This window comes from Vipera berus, assembly GCF_964194415.1.
Source record: "Vipera berus genome assembly, chromosome: 1".
Classification (NCBI taxonomy): domain Eukaryota; kingdom Metazoa; phylum Chordata; class Lepidosauria; order Squamata; family Viperidae; genus Vipera; species Vipera berus.
The window spans coordinates 73,734,206-73,758,708 of NC_138202.1; the positions used below are offsets into that span (position 1 = coordinate 73,734,206).

The window sequence follows — 24,503 nt, forward strand, 5'->3', positions numbered from 1 at the left end:
TGTTCGACTCAAACTGCTTCAAAAGATGGTAGACACTCCTTTGGTGAAACAGATAAAACACAGATGGAATGATCCATCTGACCATAGCTAATCATTGGTTCTTCAGTGAAAAGATTTAAAATGACATTTTGTGTTTGTGTATAACAATTAAAAGTTCCCAAGAATCATCAAGAAATCTAAAGCATGATTTTCAAAAAATTAAAAACCAAAACAATAAAGTGAATAATCTTTCTCATAGTTCTAATATTATTTGGCTCAATATGAAATATAGTTACTCTCTTGCATGATAGAAACATTCATTATAAAAATTATAAACGAGAGTGATTAAGAACAAGACATTACTAGATTTTTTCCCCTTGTTTAATTGTTAAGGGCCAAACTGAATGAATCAATGATACAATGTAAATCATATATATTTGCATTTCTTAATTTGGTTTGTTTTTTAGTTATGCTCAATATGCAGGTTTCATTTTGTTTATTGCCAACAATTATGCATAATGGAGATATAGCCTGCCATTTCTAATACAGATATTTTTCTCTGAATTGCACTGAACATCCTATCTTTTCCCTCCGACTTACTGTGCATGAACGTTATAAAGGATTAGAGACATCTCAAAACTGCAAAAGAAATGTCCTGAAATTTGAAGTTAAAGAATGATTTAACGCCATGAATATGAGTAAGTGGTAACCTTGAACAAATAACCCCCACCCTTTGCACATTAGGAAGTGGCTTTAAAGCTTGTAATTATTTTCCAACTCTATTTTTATTTTTAAAAATGCTGCTATCTATCAATGTTGTGGCAGAATTCCATTCCTAAACATACACATGGTGCTATGGATTCATCCTTTTTCTAATCCCTTCGTGCAACATAGTTTTTCACAGTGCCATCAGTATATCTGCTTAATGTTTGTTCTATATACTCATCTGCACATGTTATTCATACCTGCCTCTTCTCATCTATAAAACCTATTCCTCATTTGTCTATTTTAAACTCCTGGGAATAAAGGAGATAGGTAGACAGACAGATAACTGACTTGATTGTATTATTACACCAAATAAATAGTCATTAATACTCTACACCAGAGGTCCCCAACCGTTTGGGCACCAAGGACCTGTTCCATGGAGAGAGGTTTTTCCATGGACTGGAGGGTATGTGGTTTTGTGTGTTGTCTGCATCTCGTGGATGGGATTTTGCTTGTTTGTGCGGCCCGGTACTGGTTCACAGACCGGGGGGTTGGGGACCCCTGCTCTACGCCTTTGAAATTTTCTTAGGCATTCAAGCATCTGATGAAGTCAACATAAATCCTCAGGAATGATGAAATCATGTTGCAAAACATATTTTTCATAATTACAGAACTGCCACCTTTGGTGGAAAGAATTCTCTATCTTCCTAATACCACAAGATTATGCATTTTGTTCTTGTGCTTTTGGCACCTAGTTTTGTATGTTCAATATGCAAAATGTCTTCCAGAATGAAAGGTAAGAGAAGTGAGAGAAGGTATTTAAATAATCAAGCTAATTTATAAGCTGAGAGCAAAAATACATGAAATAAAGAAATACTATAAAGCTGAGCCAATCTGAAAATTGCAGCATTAAAAAGGAAAGCCAGACAAGGAGCTAAAAGGCAGTACTCCAACTGCTAAATGTGTAAGAAAAAGACTTTATCATGCTATATTGTGAATTTGAAAAAGAAAGAAAAGGGGATGAATTCTTTTTTTATCTAGCCTTAATAACAAATAGTTGAGCAACCTACAAAGACAGCGTGTTGATTCAAAGCTCATTTTGTTAATTAAACAAAATCACAGGCAAGGCAGAAAATCAGGAACAGAGTGTGCCAGTTCCTTTTTTTAAATTATTTCATCTGGAACAGAATGATACTTCACAAGTCTCCCAGAAACTTTTACTTTCCACTTACCAAAGGGTGTAAAAGCCTCTATAGCAGGGGTCTTCAAACTTGGCCCTTTTATGACCTGTGGACTTCAACTCCCAGAATTCCTCAGCCAGCACAAGTCATAAAAGGGCCAAGTTTGAAGACCCCTGCTCTATGGAAATCTTATTTAGGAAGTCAGAAAATTGATCATCATTCAAGATTTCAAACTGCTTTTCAGACAATTCTGTCCAACACAGAATGACTCTCATTAAGTACAGTATATATGCAACTACTAAACTATTACTTCTACAAAAAAGCTCCCATAGATCAAGGACTACCTGTATAGTACACTACTACACTGATTAATGATCCCAACTTATCGACCTTTATATTTTTTTTTAAAAAGTCAAAGGATATGAAACATGGCTTCTCTGAACAGTTATGTGTTCTGAGAAAAAATCCTAGACTTTAGTTATTTTGTCAAAATATAAAGTTTCTAATATTTTACTGATAAAATGCTGCATTTTCAAAAACAGTAAAACAAGGTATAACACACTATTGCCAGTGCCTGCAATTCAGTGAAAGAGTAGCTTATCAGGAATCAGGAGGAAAAACAAATGCAGTTTTAGGGCAAAAACTTCCAATTCACAAAAAAAACTGGTTTCCAAATGCAATGGATTAATTGAATCAATAAACCAAGACAGAAACAAAAAAACATACGAAGTCTTTGGATGCACGCTATTTGTTGGCATCACTGCTTTCTTATTATAGTACTGCATTCATAAAAGCTACATCCAATTTGAGAAAGGAACATGCAGATTTCAGCTAAAGCAACTTCTATAATCTATAAAGCAATGGTTCTCAAACTCAGCAATTTTAAGATAGGTGGATTTTAACTCCCCAAATTCCTTTGCCAGCATGCTGACTGAAGAATTCTGGGAATAAAACTCCATACATCTCAAAAGTTGTTGAGGTTGAGAAACACTTTTTCTAAAAGAATACTGTCAGGAGATGAGAGTAACAAAAGCCAAAAAGACATATGCAGGTGGATATATGATGACTTTTTTGGCTCTGAAACATATACGATTATTAGGCTGGTATAGAATTCCAAACCAGTCTTGTAAAAACAAATCTCAACAGTTGCCTGCATCCTGTGGATGGGCTTTCCTTGTTTGTGAGGACCAGTGCAGGCATGCCGCAGCCCGGTACTGGTCCACAGACCAGGGGTTGGGGATCCCTGCTTTATGTGCAAACACGGGAGAAACAAAAGAAACAAAACTAGGCAAATAAATCTTTTTCTTACATGCAAAATTTTAGCCATCTCTTTCAAAATGAAATTAAAAAAAAAGATTCCACAGTATTGCATTGTTATCATTTTCTGGTTTGATTAACCAATGTTTTATAATCAATTCCCTATACAATAAACAGAATTTCAATAATACTGTCACAGAAGATCTGAAAGATGTAAATTGGGCAAAGCAGTCTGATGGAACATAAAAGACTTCAAAAGGAAATGGGCTTTAATTTCCATCAACAATACCATGGCCAAAAGAGATCATCTACAGATTTCCAAATTGAATTATTTCAGCAATTTACATATGGCCATATTAAGCATTCTGTTTATTACAAATCAAAGACCAAACTTCAGCCACCCAGCAAGTCAGTTTCTCTTTAGGACAAAAAGAGCAGGATGACACAATTGTTTTTAATCAAATAGATCAACAATATTTGATTACAAGGCACATAATATAATAAACTGTTTCAAAATTATGCCTTGTATAACTTCTTCATTATATTCTGTCCATATCACAGAATAGATAATGGGTTCAGAAAAATAAAATTACAGGGAAGGAATTCTTCTTACTGATTAATATAAACATTCTCCCAAACTCAAAATGTTAGCGGAAGGTTGTTTATGTAGATGGTGAAACAGTAATGCCCCTAAATTTTTGAAAATAGGAATTTGTTCTTAAGCTCCTTAGGAATTAAAATCGTTCCCTGGATACAACTTCCTTCAACCAACAAATGCTTGATGTCTCTTTCGCTCTGGAATAAGCACAGCAAATATTTTTATTATTTAAAAAGTTTTAGTCCTTTTTCAATCAAGGCTATGAATACAATGGAATTTGAAATTAAAAAATAAGAATAGAAAGTTTCCCTTTATTTCCTGGAAATTACTTCTGAAATAATATTGCCTGAAAAAGAAATTCTACTAACAGGATGTTACAGCTGGATCACTGTGAACAGCCATTACTTTGCTTATTAGAATGGAAGGATGCAAAGCAGGGCCTCTGAGGTCAATCTTAATGGTCATTTGAATACATGTGGCAGAAGATGATCTTTCTGGATTTACAGGTTAAAAACCATCATTTTGAGGATGCTCACAAATGAATTGTTAGCCAATGCAGCTTTTTCAACATAAACATAAAATGATACACATTAATTCACCCAGTTACCCCAAAAATATTTGCAAAAAAATCTTAAAACAGTCATTGTGTACAAAACAGCAGTAGACAGCTTGAGGTCTTCTAAGATACAAGGCTTATCACCCTGACCAGCAGCCATAAGTGCTTTAGCCCAGAATATCTCGAAGATACTACAATGGCTATTCCTAGACTTTGGGTACAGCGGTTACACTAGAACCTCTATTGATTTACACTAATGCTTTTACCTTGCATTTTTATCTCACAATAGATTTGTGTCTTTTAATTTAAAAACAACCTTTTTTATGACCCTGTAATCCCTATTCAGGGTAGAGCTGGAGTGACTGGATGAGCTGAGCATTTACTGGCCGAATGCCCTTCCTGATGCCTTTCTGGAGTCCGCAGCAGATATTTTTTATCTTTGTGTTATAGGAGAGAAACCTCTGCTGCTACCTAGGATTGATCTCTCAACCTCTGAGTAGGAGATGAGTGTCTTTACCACTAGGCCACCATGCTGCTAGATCTGTGTCGTTTAATAATAATAATACTTATTTAACAATTGAAATTACCTTCTACATTCTCCGTCCACAAAAATCTCATCAGCTTCAGATGTTACAATATTAAGTATCATGATTTCAAAAATTCATAAAAGAATTCTCATAAATGTAGGCCCCAATAAAGCAGATTGTGACTGTGAGGCAAATTCTATTAGGATCCTAATGAATGCATGAAGAACTAATCAAACCTTGCTAATGTGCACAACCTGACTGGATATTCACGATATATAGCTCTAACGAAGAGGGCCATCAGCATTGTGGGAAATAAGAAAAACCCTGTGTTAGCTTCTTTTTAACAAAAAGAACCAAAGCTTTTAATTCCCATTATAATGCTTGCCACACAAGGGAAAGCCTTGAGCATCCTCTTGTAATGGACCAGGATTTAGCTGCATAATAAATATGCACCATCTAGTGGCTGTTTCGTCATATACAACATATATACTTTTAAAAAAAATCATGCAACCTGAACTCACTGAGATGAATGTATTTGTTTTTATGAAACTCAAATGATTCATTAACTGATGTCTGGATTATATTATAAGTAATATAACAGGCACAGATTAAAAATAAATAAAACTATCAATCCTTCAGAACAACATACGGGTTTGGTTTATGTTGACGTAATGTAAGAGAAGGCCACAAAATTCATAAAAATTCTTTGTAGAAGCTGTTTAGCTTGTTATACTTTCAAATCAAATCAAATCAAATTTATTCATGTTGATCAAGAAAATGACAAAACTAAACGTTATGTGCTTCCCCACAACAAATCATCACCACAAGAGACACTGTTCTTGGGAAGGGCTTCCTGGCTTATCCGCAGATATTGATTAAAGTTATGGGACTTGCATCACTGCACTGTTGAGCAGTAAATTTCCGGGCATCATGTATCCAACTGATCTATATTGGAAAAGGAATTTCTATCTGAATACAAAACTGAACCATTATTAGAGGAAAAATGTCAAATAGGTCAAGTAGGAATTTAGGAATTCCAGTGACTGGAATCTCAGAAATATAAACTTCATGTAAACTAGGATATACTTCAGTATTTTACATGTTTTGACCACGGTTATGGTAGAACCACCAGCTGAAGGGGAGGAAGCCCTGATAAGGGGGAATTAAAAGTCATTCAAGCTGCCTGAGGAGTAGAAAGCATTAGAAGTCAAGGCATTAGGAGTGTATCTGTCTTTTTTTTCAAGGGAAGGCATCAGTCTGGTGAGATTCCTGCATGCTAATGTTCAACAATAAAGAAACCTCTTTGACCATTTCTTTGAGCTATTCAGATTGCTTGCACCTGACATGCTCTAGAAATTAGCCTATGAAAACATACATCTTTATTATAGTCTAAAACTAAGAAAACAAATGTTTAATCCACTTTCTAGTATTTATATTATTCCCACAAACATACAATCTGACAGTTTGGGTAGTTTTACTGAAAGAAGCACAAATCATCAATTTGGCTCCAGATATTTGCTTCTGATTCCTAACATAATATGCTGCAATCTATAAATCTGACAATAATTTTTAATGAATTATATATTGTTTGAAAGGTTGTAATTAAATAATTCTGTACTGCTGAATCTTACATTTCTGTGGAACTAGTCAAAATGTTTAGTTGAGAATCTGGAATAGATTGTTGGCTGGTTCCTATGTAGAGTTAGTTGTTTTTATTTCTCTGTATAAATTATAAACTTGAATTGTTAAATCCAAGGACCCAGATTGTTGGGGGCAATTAAGCTGACTTTGTAATAATGCCGCTTGGGGTGTGTGTGAAAGCCCTAATAAGCAGGCATATACATAGAATGAAGGCTACTGCTAAGCTTGTAAGCCGCCCTGAGTCTTCGGAGAAGGGCAGGATATAAATGGAATTAAATCCTCAGTTTGCACTCTTCCTTTCAGGCTGTGATCATGAAGCTGTATTATTTCTGCAGTACCCTCTCGTAACTGGCAATAATTTGGGATCTCTTCTTACGTTGTGGCTGGAAACAAGACATTTGTAGCAGATCTGCACTGTCTTATGCTGTGCCTAGAACTAATTTTTTTCTTTGTAATTTTCTTTTTTTAAGTTGTCCCTGATTATAAACATAGATGACAGAGCTATTACAAACCCTGACAATTAAAATTTTAACTTAAAGATAAAAAGAGGTTCCTGATATAGATGATCTCATCCTTTTTTTCAAAAAGTAATGAAACTTATCTTTACATTTTAATATAAAAAACTGGACAATTGGTGGCAAAAGTGGGACACTATCAACATGCTAGCCCAAAGTAGCAGAAGGGACCAAAGAGACAGAGCCTTCTCATCAACCATGCCCCAATTCACACTAAAAACATCGAAGTGAGAGCTCTTGCTGTTTGTTCATCCTAAAAAAACAAAAAAAAATCGGCCCAGGTGGTCTTCAAGAGCAGCTGCATGTACAGCATTGCAATAATCAAGCCATGAAGTGACCGGGAAAGGAAGGCAGACGAAAATGTGCAACTGGCATAGCACATGAAGCTGGGCAAAAGCCCTCCTGACCACAGTTGTCAGCAGCTGTGGGTTCACAAAGAGCCTCAAACTGTGCATCATCCTTGAATTGGGAAGTGCAACTTAGTTACTAAATTCCCATAGCAAATATGGACAATGGACATAGTAACTTTATCACTCTGAAAAATAATAATTTTCATCACATTAGGAACTCACTAAGACCTCACAAGAGTGATGCACTTTTCAGTTTAGTTTATCAAAATGCTGGCAGTTCCCTCTTTTCATTAATAGCATTTAGACATAGGTCATCCAGAATGTTCTTAGATTGGTCTTATGTTGAACTGTTTAGAAGTTCTATACTGTTTTTAAATAAAATTGATGAAAATATTTTACAGATCCAAACCTAGTGCTATGTTCTTTCTGAATCTTATCATGTAATTCCCCTCCATTATATTTCTAAAGCTTTTAAAGACCCTGTTGTTGCTATGGTTTCTAGTTGTTTTATCTCTGCCCTGTGCTTTGATTGTTTACTCTTTTAAAAACAATACTGTATTATGTTTATATTTATTTTTTTATTATATTTAATATTTTATTATATTTATTATTCAACTATAGAAGGATTAATAGGATATCAGTGTTTCAAAGCAACAATAAGTAACCAGTAGCAGAAAGATCTGAATTAAAGATCTGAATACATGAGATGCATGTTATGAGTTGACTTAAGAAAAATTGCAACATGAAATATGTAAATTAAGTTTATTTTTTCCCCAAGTTAAATTAAAATTACAGCCCTGACTTTCAGGGTTTTCTTTTAAATCCACGGTACTATCCTACCAGGGTCTACTTTCAAAAAATGCAAGGGATCTCTGGCTTGAGGACTATTCACTGAAATACCTCATGTAGTATCTTAATGATGCAAACTCACAAAAAAGACAGCTAAGTTGCCAATGAGAATCTCCTGTTGTACTACCATCCATGTAGCATATAGGCTTATCCTAAGACTAGTTACAAACATCCCAATGGCGGAACAATTTAATCTCAAATATGCTTCAGAATATAATCCAACAATTTATTTCTGACAAGGTTTGCTTTATCAGCAAAAGGCTAATTTTAAGGAATGGGAACACGAGATGCTAATATCTTTGGGCAAATCTGCATAGGATAGCTTTAATTGTTCATCTTGTGATCAGAAAGCCAGAACAAACATTATTCTTTCTTCTACATGAGAAAAACTACCTTATCAGTCTTCTTGCCAAGCAATTTTTTAAAAATAAAATCTATATTACAGTATTTCAAGTAGGTTTTCAGACATTCTAAATCACTGGAAATACAAAAATATTTCACATATGAAAAATAGAGAAAAGAAACTTACTGGTATTGAAAACTCTTCAGCCAAGTATTTCAATATTGAAGCCTCCTTACTCAATAAATTGCTTCGTTCTTTCAGGTTACCTTGACGCTTTGTATCAAATTCTTTTCTGATTACTGAAGCAACTGAGTCAACTATTATTAGCTTAACATTCTTAGAAATTATTTCTTCTTCCAAAGATTTAATTCTGGGGGGAAAAAATAAGCCAAGTAGTAATTGTAGAATTTGGTATAAATATCTACATACCTTTCTAGATTCCAGTTGCGAATGGGTTGATTCTGAAAGGCTGAACCAGGGCTGAATCTGATTAGTAACTGAAAGAGAGATTTTCAGGAAATCCTAAGACTAGACTAGGCTAGGAAATTGAAAAGGAATTCTTGAAGCTGTTGCTCATAAACAAACGGACATGTTGGTATAATATTATTTTTAATCAAGTAGTACTTTATTGCATGATTATGCTATAAACTTTGCTACACTAAGTGTGCACAGATACTTTGTTGCCTTGAAACAATTTCAATTTCTTCACATTGGTAAATTAAGCACATCTGCATATGAATGCATGCATGTGTAACCAGGGTTTCCAGTTTAAATAAACAATATCCCCTGCCCCACTCACACACTTCTGCATGTCCAACAGATAAAAGTAAAGGTAAAAGTTTTCCCTCTCCAATCACGTCTGACTCTAGGGGGCATTGCTCAACTCCAGTTTTTAGCCGAGGGAGCAATGTTGTCCAAAGACATTTCCATGGTCATGTGGCCAGCATGACTATAGGCCGAGGCACATGGAATACTGTTACCACCCCACCAAAATGATACCTATTTATCTACTTGTATTTACATGCTTCAGGCAAGTAATGGGACCTCACCCTGCTCCGTGGCACTTGGGTCTCAAAACGGCCTGTCAGCTTTCCAGTTGACAAGCTTAGGGTCTTTAACTGCTGAGTCATCACACCCCCTTGTCCAACAGGTAACTGGAGTCAATATCAGAAAGTGTACTTCCTTGACATATGCATTTGCAAATGTTTGTTGCTTTTATATTTTAATATATACATTTTGAAATGCAGTTGTTTGTGTATGAATAGCATATTATCTGTGTTACTATGGAAACATCCAACTGCTGTATCTGCATACATGACCCGTAAGTTTTATTAATATCATTCTGGCACCTTACTAAAGAATAACTTTTATTATGGAAATAATAAGAACATAGACTTGAAGGCTGCCACAAAAGAGATCCTTTATATTAACAGGGGATTCAATTACTTGCTACCGTTCTACCACTGTGTGTCTTCTACTGACTAATTTAAAAAGGAATTCCTACCATGGAACTGTGGGTACACATTAATGGAAGCCACATTAGCAAGTCCACACCACAGAGATATTTAAGCTGAACAGTCCAGTTTGTTAGCCAGTACTGGCCCAATCATGCAACGTTCTCATTTCAACAATGATCAGTAGATTAGTACCACCAGTATATTCTGTCCTTTTAGTTGTTTTCTTCCAACAGTATCTGAAATTTATACCTTTTGAAAAAGCTCAGCCAGCTAATTTCAACACAAAGAATCTATCTGAGATTTCCTATTAAGTGTTTGTGTGTGTGTGTGTGTGTGTGTGTGTGTGTGTGTGTGTGTGTGATGTGTGTGTGTGTGTGTGTTATTGTGTCATTCCAGAGCTGTGTTTTGTGTTTGGAATCAACTGAGACTCATTTGATCCTATGGCCAATTCTTCATAATTCCATATTTTCCTAGAAATTTTTCCACTTTACTACAAAAAGTAATCCATGAATATTCCTATCTTCAACATGAATCATCTTGTTCTTATTGCCTTTCGCCCAGAGAAAACTCCATTTGTCTTTCGTACTCAGATAATTTTATCCAGTGATGAAGCTCCCAAGGACAACAAATCATAATTTTAACTTGACATATCATCCTGGTCTCTCTCTGCATACTTCCTTTCATTTAATCATTACAATAATAAAGTTTAGGGTGTTACGCAAATCAATTGTAATAGCTAAAACTATTACCATGAAAATGTATTCCTAAAATTGATATATTACTATTTGGCCCAGAATTCTGTTTACGTGCCAAGCACAGTGTCCATAAGGCTCTCACAAATCTAGGTTTCCGTTCATTACTTAAAAATTGAAGCACAACTTGGAAAAAAAATAAATAAAATAATGTTATCTTAGTAGCTACTTAGATAAATAAATACATGGAAATAAAAAAAATCTTTGAGTTTTATATGCATAGATTAGAAAAAGTGGTAAGTTAGAAATTTAGACTTTTACTTTGTTATCTTGATTTTCAAGTTTGATGCAGGGTTTTTTCATTTTAATTTTTTTTGTTATTTTGTTTTTAGGTAATTTAATATATTATTTCTTTTGTTATTTTACCTTGTTATATTTATAAGGGATCAATTATCTACACTTTGGGGTAGCTTACAAATGTTATAATTAAAGTTTTATTTTAAATATAATATATAATGTTATTATTACACATACTGTAGGTTTTATACTGTACTATATTATTTTTTTAAAAAATGAAGTGCTAACTGTAACATTTTTGAAGTTGAAATAAAAGTAATAAGAAATTCTACAAAGAAATGACACTGCACATCAAGAGAGGTGTGAAATAACCATCTATCCTGAATACCTACTTTTTTAAAAAATGCCTACAGAAAGTGCCTCCCCCATCATATAAAATCCTCAATATTGCTGTGTTCTGTAGGTAAAAAAATAAATAAAGTGGAACAGGTTTTTTTAGAATTTTTTTCAGCAGACTGTCATTCACTAAGGATATGGAGATATACTGTATTGTTTATGTTTATTCATATGTGTGTGTGTCTGTGTAAGTTTTTTTAATGTGTGTGTGTGTGTGTCTGAATGTTTTATATGTATATGTATGTGTGTATTTATGCACATGTGTAAATGTACGTGTGTATGTATCCAAATATAACAGTAAGGGCCCATATATTCATTTGCTTCCATATTCTATATTAAATATTTTACAGACTGTGCTGCCCCCCAAGAGAGAGATTGCTTACCTTTTTAGTACGCTATCACAGGTCAGCTCCTGATAGACAAGAACCTTGTTTGTCATTGCAATCAGCTTTTCTTCTGTAGCAAAATAATGTGGGAATCGATGCTGAGCTATTTCAACCAGCCTGTTTGGGGCCCAAAGCAAAATTACTGACAGAAGATAACCACTGCTTTTCAGAATTATTAAACCTGAAGGAAAACTATCTATGCAAAACAGTTCAATTAAGAGTAAGCATAAATTGATGACAATGTATATATTTGATTCTTTTCCATATTTTTCAACATATGCCTTTAAATACACACCACCCCAAATGTTTGGGGCATATTTTAATTCTCAAGAGTAGCAATAAATGCAGATGAATAACGGAGAGCAGATGGCCATAAATATACCCTCACTTTTTCAATTAGCCATCTGATCAACTAGCCTGCAGAAGCTAGATCATTGATCACTCAACCAGACCTTGCTAGATCACTGACAGAGGAAAAGAAGTAGCCCTAACACTGAAAGGACAGGTAACTACCAAGAGGTTCCTTATTATATGGAAAACTTGGTGTACCGATTCTTTTACTGCCAGTTCAGTTTTCATTAACTACGGAAGGAAACAGAGAGAGAAGTAGAGAGAGAGAGAGAAGTAGAAATCAGAAACTGAAAAAGAGAAAAGAGAACTGAAAGAGAGTCTTCATAGTCATTCAAGGGAGGCCTATCTACCAACTTCTCAAATTCTTTCTAGATTGAGAGAAGGAGGACACAAAAGATTCACTTCTTGAGGAGCATGGTCCCTATTTTCTTCAGAGATTGTAGACTGTAGCCCTTGCCCATCCATAGTAGGTGGCAGAACCTAGCTGATTTTGGCTGATAGGCTGGATTTGATTAATGCAGTAATTCAGTGGGAGACTACAGTACTCCTATTACTGTAAACCACAGTGCACTCTGGAATGTCAAAAAAATCCCAGAAGAGGGCTTCCGTATCACTCCTATATACAATATGGACATGTCTTTCATATCATCAGGAGTCAAACATAACTTGAGAGGTCTCAGAATAGAGCTGAAAGGGACCTTTGAGGTCTTCTAGTCCAACTGCCTGCTCAAGCAGGAGACCCTATACTATTTCAGACAAGTGACTGTCCAGTCTCTTCTTAAAAACTTCCTGTCATGAAGCACCCACAACTTCTGATGGCAAGCTGTTCCAGTAGTTAATTGTCTTCATTGTTAGGAAGTTTCTCCTTGATTCCAAGTTGCTTCTCTCCTTGATTAGTTTCCATCCATTGTTTGTGGTCCTGCCCTCTAGGGCTTTGGGAAATATGTCAACCCCCTCCTTTTTGTGGCAACCTCTCAAATGCTGGAATATTGCTGTCATGCCCACCCTAGTCCTTCTTTTCTCTAGCTCTTTAGCTCTTGCTATAAGCAGAAAAAGTTGTTCTATCACCTTCTCTGTGCATCCTTTAAATTACAAGAAAAAAATAGCAGACAGATGGGCACTTTGTTGAGTGCTTTTGAGTCCCTTCAAACAACTACTATAAAAATGTGCAAACTCACAAATTGTTTTAGGTATTCAGTCAGAATATTTGCAGAGGCTTAACCTCTTTGAAGGTGAGCAATGGAATACTTCTGTATCCATCACAGAAAGATCAAGTGGAAGAAACACAAAGGAGCAGCATTTAGTGACAACCTTTAGAATTATTTTAGAATGAACTTTCAGCCCAATCTAAATTACATAAATAATTAAAAACCTAATAAATATTTCTACTCTTTTAACAAAGAGACTCAAATGCATTCACAAATTGTCAGTAATCCAATGACATTATCCTTAGAGGATTGGAAACGAGAATGTTGTAGGTGCCTCTAATGGATTCACTATTAAATTCAACTGGATCAGGACTGCACTCTAGTGGGAATTTCACTGAATTATTAGCATTAGAAAAGCAATGAAGCAATGTTTTTTTTAAATGCCAATGGGTGGTAAGTTCCCAAAAATATACCGTAGCTGGCTATTTTTGCAAAGGAGTGTTGCACTACAATGGACTATACAAATACTGGGCTCTATGCTTGGAGCTTGCAAAATCTGTAACTGGGCAGAGGGAAGAAAAGACAATACTGGAATTTGACTTAGATCTTTCACTGCCTTCAAAAGAACACTATGACATTTGAACAACTAATTCCAGGCTACATCTGTACTATATATGTAATGAAACATGACTTCTAAAGCTGTAAATACTTTTTTTGTATCAGTCTTACCTTTCAGCAGTGAATGCAGACTCTGTATCGATGTAAATAACCGCCCCGTCCAATCCTCCCATGTTAGTGGGCAGTGTGGCCAGCAAGCTCATCATAATACACAACTGAGTTTTACCACAACCTGATGGACCCGTTATCTAATAACAGAAGGAGACATAAACAGCATTATAATCTTTCTGTAAATCTACAGCTTCTATTTTTAGCTTTAGCCTCCGCATCACTATACCTCAACAGTATCGTGTAATTTTACAATGCCATATCTCAGTTTGATTTTAAAAATAGCAAAAGTAATAGATTTTGAGATTATAGGGTTTGATAGTATGATGCAATGTCCAAATATATTTTTTAAAACATATATATTTATTTTTTTAAAAAAAACACGTTTAAAATACCCATTATTTCTTTCAAGTAAAATATAGTAATACAGGTAGTCCTTGAGCAGTGACCACAACTGAGCCCAAAATTTATGTTGCTAAGTGAAACATTTATTAAGTGAGTTTGCTCAATTTTACGACTTTTCTTGCCACAGCTGTTAAGTGAATTATCGCATTTGCTAAGTTAGTTACATGGTTGTTAAGTGAATTGGGTTTTTCCATTGACTTTGCTTGTCAGAAGGTCTCAAAAGCTGATCAAATGACTCCAGGACACGGCAACCGTCGTAAGTATAAACCAGTTGCCAAGCATCTGAATTTTGATCACATGACCATGGGGATGCTGCAACAGTTGTAAGTGTGAAAAACAATCGCAAGTCACTTTTTTCAGTGCCATTGTAACTTTGAATGGTCACTAAATTTATTTATTTATTTATTTATTTATTTTAATTCCATTTATATCCCGCCCTTCTCCGAAGACTCAGGGCGGCTTACAAGCTTAGCAGTAGCCTTCATTCTGTGTATATGCCTGCTTATTATTAAGGCTTTCACACACACCCCCAAGCGGCATTATTACAAAGTCAGCTTAATTGCCCCCAACAATCTGGGTCCTCATTTTACCTACCTCGGAAGGATGGAAGGCTGAGTCAACCTTGAAATGAACTGCTGTAAGTCAAGGACTAGCTGTACTATACCAAATAATTTAAAGGCACGATATAAGAAAAGATAAGGAAATAGCCAAATCTAGTTTATACCAACAACATTCATTCTACCTTTTACGTTTTCTTCTGACCCAACTCTTAGTTTCATATAATAAAACAAGCAAAAGTAGACCGCTAGTTTTAGTTCTGTTGACCCACATACATTCCTTGCAACAGGCCACATTCTACTTACTACATTTCCACCATAATAACAAAATTAATATGTAACATACACACCAAACATTAGAACCAGTATGGTGCCTATAATTTCAATCCCCAAAACCTTAAAAAGGTAAAGGTAAAGGTTCCCCCGCACATGTGTACTAGTCGTTTCCGACTCTAGGGGCCGGTGCTCATCTCCGTTTCAAAGCCGTAGACATGTGGCCGGCATGACTAGACGCCAAAGGCGCACGGAACGCTGTTACCTTCCCACCGTAGTGGTCCCTATTTTTCTACTTGCATTTTTACGTGCTTTCGAACTGCTAGGTTGGCAGAAGCTGGGACGAGTAACAGGCGCTCACTCTGTTACGCGGTACTCGGGATTCGACCCGCCAAACTGCCGACCTTCTGATTGACAAGCTCAGCGTCCTAACCTCAAAAAAACATTTTTGCTTGCCTTTGTAAGGTGGGCTGGGAGAGCCCATTTCAAAGAAGGGGAGCTCAAAAAGAATGTTTCCTCTGATATCTCATATCTCCTCCCCACCACACCTCAAGATAGGAGGGGACCTTCAATAGGCAATTCCTGGTTTGGATTTGTAGCCTGTCTCTTTGATACCCAAAGTGAGCCATATATCGTGACAAGGGAGAAACTTTCAGAAAGCTGCACTGTGGTTACTACTATACCCACAGAGCAACTTTTACAGCTTTCTGAATATTTCAATTTCAAATTTGTAACTAGATGAATGTAATTGTCAGGATAGTTTCACCAGCTAAATTCTATTTGCACTTTGCTATTCTTATTTTCAGACATCTTTTCCTCTCTTCTCCCTAGTATAATAATTAATGCTTATACTGTAACACATTAAGACCCCACATGCTTAGTTGGTAGTTCAGGTCTTAAGTCCGTTACAATGAATGACTGCCACACTAGTAGCATATGGAATAATTATAACATTTCCAACTGAGAGGGTTAGGTTTTGGGAGCTGAAAATTCAATAAAAAGTTATTTCCTCATTTTTCCCACAGGCTTTTTTTGTTTCTTGTTTTCCCCCAAGGTACAGAAAGAGGGGTTATAAGTATATTATTTTAAACTCAGAATAATGTGATTATGAAATACCAACATACATTGCTTGGAACAGCTGCCAGAATTTAACAAGCTCTTAGCTCATTTGGGATATTTTCTGTAACTCTCTGGGGTTAAGAATGCAGCCTTGCCAGAAACAAGACATTTGTTATCAGAAACACTCTTCTTGATGAAGTATATAATCTAATGTACAAAATGAAATAGCTTCAATAAGTAATCCCAGCCCACTGTTTCTGCCTGTCCTTACTCTATCACAGCCATCAAAATCAATCCATTGATTGACTGCTCAACTTGGGAGCTCCCACAGACTATTGATAGGAATATAAAGATAAGATTTCTCACAAGCATATTTTTTTCTTCTTTCAGGAGTAATTAAACCATGTTTTGTTTGCTTTCTTTCTTTCATTATTGCCTGTGAATCTTTCCAATCTAAACTTTAAAACTCTGCTAAAATTCACTCGAGAATTCATTGAAAATACCTTGTTCTATTTTTAATCTGAAGTTGGGTACAAAATGCCTTCCCTACAGTAACAACATTCAAGTTTTCCTTTGTAGAAAGAATGCCACTTTTCATGTAAATGTTCATTATTTCAAGACAAACAATGATTAGTCACAAAAGGGCATGATTCAATTCCTTCTTTAAACTTTACTAATGATTTAAAAAATATGCTGGGGAATCAGTGCCAGAACATTTTTCTGACTCTCTGAGAACCAGGGTAAGAACTGGCAATAGGAAAAAAGTGTATTCGAGTTTCAACTTTCCAACCACATCATCAGTCATAAACATGAATAGTAAATTTTTTCAGCATCAGTTGTTTCAGTGAAGCCACAAAAGTATGGAATAAAAAACCTCTTTTCTTGTGATAAAACTGAAATCTAGGTCAGGGGTCGGCAACCGGAAAAAGGAAAAGAGCCACTCAGAACCGGTTCCATCACACAAACCAAAAAGTGGGAGCCGCAAAAATTGCGCGCGCGTGCATCCACTCACGCGCATGCGCAAAATGGGAGGCACCTACGCGGCGACGTGTCTCCCCTTTGGAGAGGTGCACTCCGTCCCGTTCGGAGACCTGCCGCGTTCGTCAAACATGGACGAACGCGGCAGCTGTGCAAACGGGACAGCGGCGGTTTGGGAGAGGTGCACGCGCACCTCCACCCTTCGGAAAGGTGCGCGTGCACCTCTCGGAACGGGCGGAGCCACTCTCCATTTGGAGAGGTGCGCGCGCACCACTGCCCGTTCGAAGAGGTGCGCGCGCACCGGGCGACTGGGAGCCGCAGGAGACAGCTCAAAGAGCCGCATGCGGCTCCGGAGCCGCGGGTTGTCAACCCGTGGTCTAGGTATTAAACTCCTAGGTTTTAGAATAGGTATCTAAAACAGAATAACCACAGCTGATGAGGCTATGAAGACCTGGATGAGACAAAACACACTCAGGTCAGGGTACTCCCATAACATGGTCCTAGTAGTTACTCTGCATGTAGTTATGTTTCCCCGCATAGAAAGTGGTTCATGATTTGGGAGTGCTCCTGTATCTATAGCTCCTACTCAAACAGCAGATAGAAGTTGTAGCTGGGGAGGTTATGTCTACCTTCAGTTGATTCACCAGTTTTAAACCAACCAGGAACAGAAGGGCCCAAACCTAATCATCACTTGATTGCCAGTTGACTGGACTAGTGCAGTGAGTGCCTCTATCTGGGGCTGTCTTTGAAGAAAACTCAGAAGCCACAGCTGGTTAAAAAAAATGCAGCGGCATGATTATTGACTTGATACTGCCAATACAGAATTACATATTTAATATAAAGTCATTGCAATGGTTATTAGTAGACTTCCACACCCAATTTAACATGCTGATTATTATCCCTAAAGTTGCAAATGGTGCAGTAGCAGGAGACATCAGGCAACACAGAATCTGCTGGTGTCCTATGGTCAAAGAGGGAAGGCTAAATAAAAGGTATGTGAGCCATGGTGGGGGCAATTAGGCCTTCTTTTTTAACAACAACCCCCCCCCATTTTATGGAACACTCTCCCCAGGAAATACATTCAATTGTCCCACCTTGCCACAGTTCCAGAAACATCTTAAAACTGTTTTATTTCAATCTGCTTTTATCCATGTTGACTGTGGTATTTATTTATTTTATTTTTATTTAGTTATATTTATATACCGCCCTATTCCCTGAGGACTCAGGGCGGTTTACAGGGAATTAAAAATCCAAAATACAAAAATTAAGAACCAAATTAAAAAATATTAAATTGACCCTGTAGTCAATTAAAAAGAACCCCAGATTAAAATTTCTCCTCAGTCTGGGCCCGAGAGCTCGAAGAGCCAGGTCTTCAGGCCCCGGCGGAATGATCGGAGGTCGGGCGCAGTTCTCAGCTCCACCGGCAGCTGGTTCCAAAGGGCAGGCGCTCCCACCGAGAAGGCCCTATCCCTGGGTGTCACCCGCCGGCAATCTCTTACCGGCGGGACCCTGAGCAGACCCTCCCTGTGGGAGCGCACTGGGCGAAGGGCGTTTGATGCCGGCAGCAGGTGTTCCCTCAGATATCCCGGACCCAGGCCATGTAGGGCTTTATAGGTGATAACCAGCACCTTGAATTTCACCCGGAGGGCAACCGGAAGCCAATGCAGCTCACGGAGTAGAGGTGTTACATGGGAGTATCGGGAAACCCCCATTACAACTCGCGCGGCCGCATTCTGCACCAGTTGAAGCCTCCGAGTGATCTTCAAGGGCAGCCCCATGTAGAGAGCGTTACAGTAGTCCAAACGGGAGGTCACAAGCGCGTGAGTAACTGTGCGTAGGGCGTCTCGGTCCAGATAGGGACGCAACTGGCGCACCAGGCGAACCTGAGCAAAAGCCCCCCTGGTCACGGCTCCTATATGATCTTCGAAATTGAGCCGTGAATCCAGGAGGACGCCCAAGTTGCGAGCCCTATCGACGGGGGGTAACACCTCACCCCCCATCATTAAGGATGGAATAACTTGGTTAACCCGAGATGCCGATATGCACAGCCACTCAGTCTTGGCGGGATTGAGACGAAGCCTGTTTCTCCCCATCCAGACCTGAACCGCCTCCAGGCACCGGGACATCACGGAGAGGGCATCACTGGGTTGGTTTGGGGTGGAAAGAAAAAGTTGGGTATCATCAGCGTACTGATGATACCCCACCCCAAAACCACGAATGATCTCGCCCAGCGGCTTCATATAGATGTTGAACAGGAGAGGCGAGAGAACCGACCCCTGAGGAACTCCACAAATGAGAGACCTCGGGGCGGATCTCTGCCCTCCTGTCAACACCGACTGCGAGCGGCCCTGGAGGTAGGAGGAGAACCACCGTAAAACGGTGCCTCCCACTCCCAGCCCCCTGAGACGCCGCAGTAAGATACCATGGTCGATGGTATCGAATGCCGCTGAGAGATCTAATAGGACCAGGACAGAGGAGCAACCCCTGTCCCTAGCCCTCCAGAGATCATTCACCAGCGCGACCAATGCCGTCTCCGTGCTGTGTCCGGGCCTGAAGCCCGATTGGTACGGGTCCAGATAATCAGTTTCCTCCAGGAACAGAGGGAGCTGATGCGCCACCACACTCTCAACAACCTTCGCCAGAAAGCGAAGGTTGGAGACTGGACGGTAGTTGTTTAAAACAGCCGGGTCCAAAGCAGGCTTTTTGAGAAGGGGTCTCACCACCGCCTCCTTCAAGGCGGCAGGAAAGACACCCTCCTTCAAGGAAGCAGTTATTACTGCATGGAACCAGCCTCGTGTTCCTTCCCGAGCCGCATAAGCTAGCCAGGAGGGGCACGGATCCAACAAACAGGTGGTGGTGCTCAGTCTCCCCATGATCCTGTCCACATCATCAGGGGAAACAGGGTCGAACTCATTCCAGATAACGTGCTCAAGACCGCCTGATTCCTCCACGTTAGACTCTGCCCAGTCAGAGTCCAAGCCGGTCCGGATCCGAGCGATTTTGTCCGCCAGATGATGACTAAACTCCTCGGCTCGTCCCTGCAAGGGATCCTCTCTCACCTCCTGATTAAGGAGGGAGCGAGTCACCCTAAACAGGGCGGCCGGGCGATTATCTGCGGACGCGATAAGGGCGGCAAAGTAGTTAGACTTCGCCGTCCTCATCGCCGCAAGATAAGACCTTGTAAAGGTTCTTAACTGCAATCGGTCGGATTCGGATCGGCTGGATCTCCAACCGCTCTCTAGACCTCGTCTCCGTCGCTTCATCTCCCGGAGCTCCACAGAGAACCATGGGGCCCAACGGGATCTGCGTCGGGTCAGAGGTCGCATGGGTACAACGCAGTCGAGTGCCCTGGTGGCTGCCATTTCCCAGGCCTCCACCAGGGCATCGACTGGGCTGTGGGTAAGGGTGATAGGTATAGGCCCAAGCGCCCTCTGGAACAGATCTGGGTCCATTAGGCGCCTGGGGCGGAACCACCTGGTCGGCTCCGCCGCCCAGCGGCGGGGGATGGCATGACGGAAAACTAGCCTCAGGAGGTAATGGTCTGACCATGACAGAGGGGTGATGGACGGAGAACCCCCTCCCAGATCATCCAACCACTGTCCAGACAGGAACACCAGGTCAAGAGTGTGACCCCCCTCATGAGTCGGGCCCTCAATAACCTGGGTCAGGCCCATGGCTGTCATGGAAGCCATGAACTCCCGAGCTAACTCCGACGACCCTCCCAGTGATGGCAGGTTGAAGTCTCCCAGGACTACAAGCCTGGGGAACTCCACCGCCAACCCTGAGAGGGTGTCGAGCAGCTCGGGCAGGGCTGTTGCCACACAGCTGGGCGCCAGGTATGTAAGCAACAAGCCCAACTGAACCCGAGGACCACACCTCAAGAGGAGGGTTTCACTCCCGGCCATCTGGACAATGGTGGCCTCCCGGGGACATAATGTCTCCCGAATAACCACTGCCACCCCACCACCCCTGCCCTGAGCCCGTGGCTGGTGCAGCACCCGGAAACCCGGCGGGCATAACTCGGTGAGAGGCACCCCTCCCTCCGAGCCCAGCCAAGTTTCCGTGATACACGCTAGATCCGCACATTCCTCCTCGATCCGATCACGGATGAGGGGAGCTTTATTAACTACGGATCTAGCGTTAAAATAGACCAGCCTGAGCTCAGGGGCCTGATCACCCTCATCCCCGGGTAAGAGGGTGCTAACCGGAGGGTCGGAGCGTGCCACCGCTCGAAGATAGCGGGGGCGCGATCCCAGATGTTGATATGACCCTCCGCGCAAACACCTGCTGCCATACCCTATCGCCGTGGGGATTCGATGCCCCACCCCCACATTCCCAGCGCCAGCAGCCACCTCCCCCAACCCCGTCCCACCAGGACCTCTAACAGGACCAGACTGAGTGCCGGTTACAGGTTCCCTCCCCACCCCCCCCTCCCTCCCCCTCCCTAACCTCTTAAAATAACCGGCTAAAAATCTGATCAGGGGCCTCTTAGCGCGTCTTAACTCGAGGCCCCTATCCAAGCCCAACCACCTCTCGGAGTCCCAAAGCTTGGGCCCGTCATTAAGGGGAGTATGAAAACAGGCGACAGGTCGCGCCCATGAGGCAGGAACCGCCCTAAGGGCATACAAATCCGCTTCGGAATAACGATGGATCATATAGCACTCAATTAGTCTCTTGGGGCCGATGTTGAAAATATGGCCAAAGGATTGTTCGTTGATGGTACAAAGATGGAAAAAGAACAGGTCCAGTGGGCATATCTCTCAATCTGCAAAGCCATCTCAGCTCTCACCCGAGATGGAATTCTAAGGGACAACCTCAGCCGTCCTCTCACTCCGGCTGAGGAGTCTAACTAGAGCAGAGAGAGAGAAGGGGAGTCCTAAGCCAGGCCCACCCCAACTGGTCTCCCACACCAGTGAGGTGGGCTGACCAGTCCAAAACCGTCCTCCCACCACGGTTCGGTCCCGTCCACACTGGATTATCCATAGGGAGATCTTCGTTCCCATCAGGTAAGGAGCTAGCCGTAATGCCTGCCTGTCAACATAAAAAGTAAGGAACAGGCAGGCCAGGCCTCTGTCAATCCTCCCAACGCCAGCCCGCACCGCCAGTCTGGGGGGGGGAGAGCAAAACATTCTCTCCCCAATGTCCATCCACCAGTCCAAGCCATCCTTCAACGGCGGAGAGAAGTGATCCCAGCAGTTATGTTGAGTCCTGGAATTCACTAACATGTCCGCCGAGGCCGATGACCAGGCCCACAATCTGCAACCACCATCCGGGAGAAGAGGAGGCTCCTCGCCACCAAAGAACGGTGTCAGCCAGCAGATGGTCGTAAAAAGGATCTCCATCCGGTGGGGTCGTCGCCGCTGCCCCTCCGACAAGCAGAGGGTATCCACGGCGAACAGGCAGAGGAAAGAAGGCAGGTGAGGCGTCCTGGGCTTCACGGCGCTGTAGCGGTGATTGACGCCATAACAGAGCTCAACAGGTCAGCAGGAATTGTCAGCGCTGCTCATTCAGATCAACAGGCCGCTAGCTCGGGGGGGGGGGAGGCTCAGCGTCACGAAAAATAGCGTCCAGGAGCCGTTTCAAAGATCCCCCAATCCCTAATCCCTGGTACCTATCTTGCATTTTATTTGGGGCTTGCCTTTGCTTTTTCTGATTATGTGTTGGTTTTGATACTTTAAAAAAGATCAGGCATTTAATATTCTATGTGCTTTTATGGCCAATGCTGTACACCATCTAGAGTACTTTGAGATAAGTCTAATGGTATCTGGGAATGACCTGCACGCCTAACATTTTAACACCATAAATGAATACTCACTGGAAATATGTTAAATAAACAGATACAAGTAAGTTTAGCTAAATGTCCACCTTTTACCTCTGTAAGACTACCACAGGCAATTCCACCATGCAATATTTTATCCAGATCTTCCAGCGTTGTTGGCAAGAATGCTGTTGAAGGATTGGTGGTTCTTTTCATTTTCATTTCATAAGCCTAAAACAAGGAATCATTTTAAAACATGCTATATATAATTTTTAAGAAAACTGCTTAGTAATACTTTCTTCCAAAAGTGTAACTGCAGTGTTTTGCTTATCAAAATATAAAAGAAAATTCCTGGTAGGTTTTTAATTTATTTTCTTGTCTTCATTAATATTTTCCTAAGCTTTCTGATCAAAGATAATATACTAGTTACAATATTTGTATAGTGCAAATACAATTAAACTATAATATTACAACAACATGTAAGTATATGCCTTTTCCTTCTTTGAACAGTAAAAAGCTGTTTGCGAGATGCAACTTCAGAAGAAATGGCTGACTCAGGAATTCTGGGAGTTGAAGTCCATGAGTCATAAAAGAGCCAAGGTTGCCTACCCCTGGTATAGTAGGTATTTTGTTGGCCCCATCAGTATCATTTTACATTAGCTTAGGCTAAAGTGAATTTGCCATTTTAATCACTATTCCACTAGTTTGCAATGATACTTTTGGATTTCTTCATGACATAGTATGATATGTCATGACATGAATACACACACGCACACAAAGAGAGAGAGACAGAGAGACAGACATAAATGCACATTCCTTTTTGAGGTAATCTCTTTTATGCAAAATGTGGAGAAACAGAAAAAAATACTATGCCTAAGAAATTAAAGACACAAGAAGCAGAAATGAAAAGATAGCTAATTCTGTTTTACAACGCTGTTCGCTGTGTTTCTATACTTGCAAAATTTTGCCATACCCTTCCACTTCTTCAAGCGTTGTTTTCTGTATCTTAAACTTACTAGCCTTCCCCTTTTGAGAATCTCATCAATTCTTTCCAACCACAATTTTTCAGTCTACTTCTTCCTGCCAACCCATTCAATCTTGTTTTGTGCCATTTATTTAGTAACTCCTAACTTTATTTATTCTCTATATATACATAAGCAAACTATCAAAATGTACTTATTTTGAACTGGACACTCACTTTTGGCCACCATAAATTATTTGATATTTGCCAGAGGAGTTGAATAGCTTCCTGGAGATACTATCACAAAGTCAGTTATAAATTAAGAGGCAACAGTCCCCATATAGAACCATATCCCTCTACTGCAAGAGCTGGTCATTCTGTTTAAATAGCAGTCTATTCTTTAAGCAGCCACCAAACTCAAAAGCATCTCTAATCCCATACTATAATGATAGGATTGTTTGAAGTTATGATAATGGACTTAGTTCAAATCCAAGTAAATGATGCTCAGCAGGTCACCTAATCCAGGTACTTGATAACACTCAAAGAATTTTAAGACTG

General features: G+C 40.0%; 1 protein-coding gene across 1 annotated transcript in view; it reads right to left on the bottom strand.

Annotated features, from left to right (window-relative positions):
* Nucleotides 1-24,503, bottom strand: part of RAD51B (RAD51 paralog B) — a 377,386-nt gene that overhangs the window by 347,630 nt on the left and 5,253 nt on the right. Inside the window, exons 4-7 of the mRNA XM_081312768.1 lie at nucleotides 23,099-23,215; nucleotides 13,958-14,094; nucleotides 11,727-11,846; nucleotides 8,688-8,871 (exon numbers count right to left, since the gene is read on the bottom strand). Coding sequence (XP_081168894.1) covers nucleotides 8,688-8,871; nucleotides 11,727-11,846; nucleotides 13,958-14,094; nucleotides 23,099-23,215 — 558 coding nt within the window. The remainder of the gene's footprint in view (nucleotides 1-8,687; nucleotides 8,872-11,726; nucleotides 11,847-13,957; nucleotides 14,095-23,098; nucleotides 23,216-24,503) is intronic.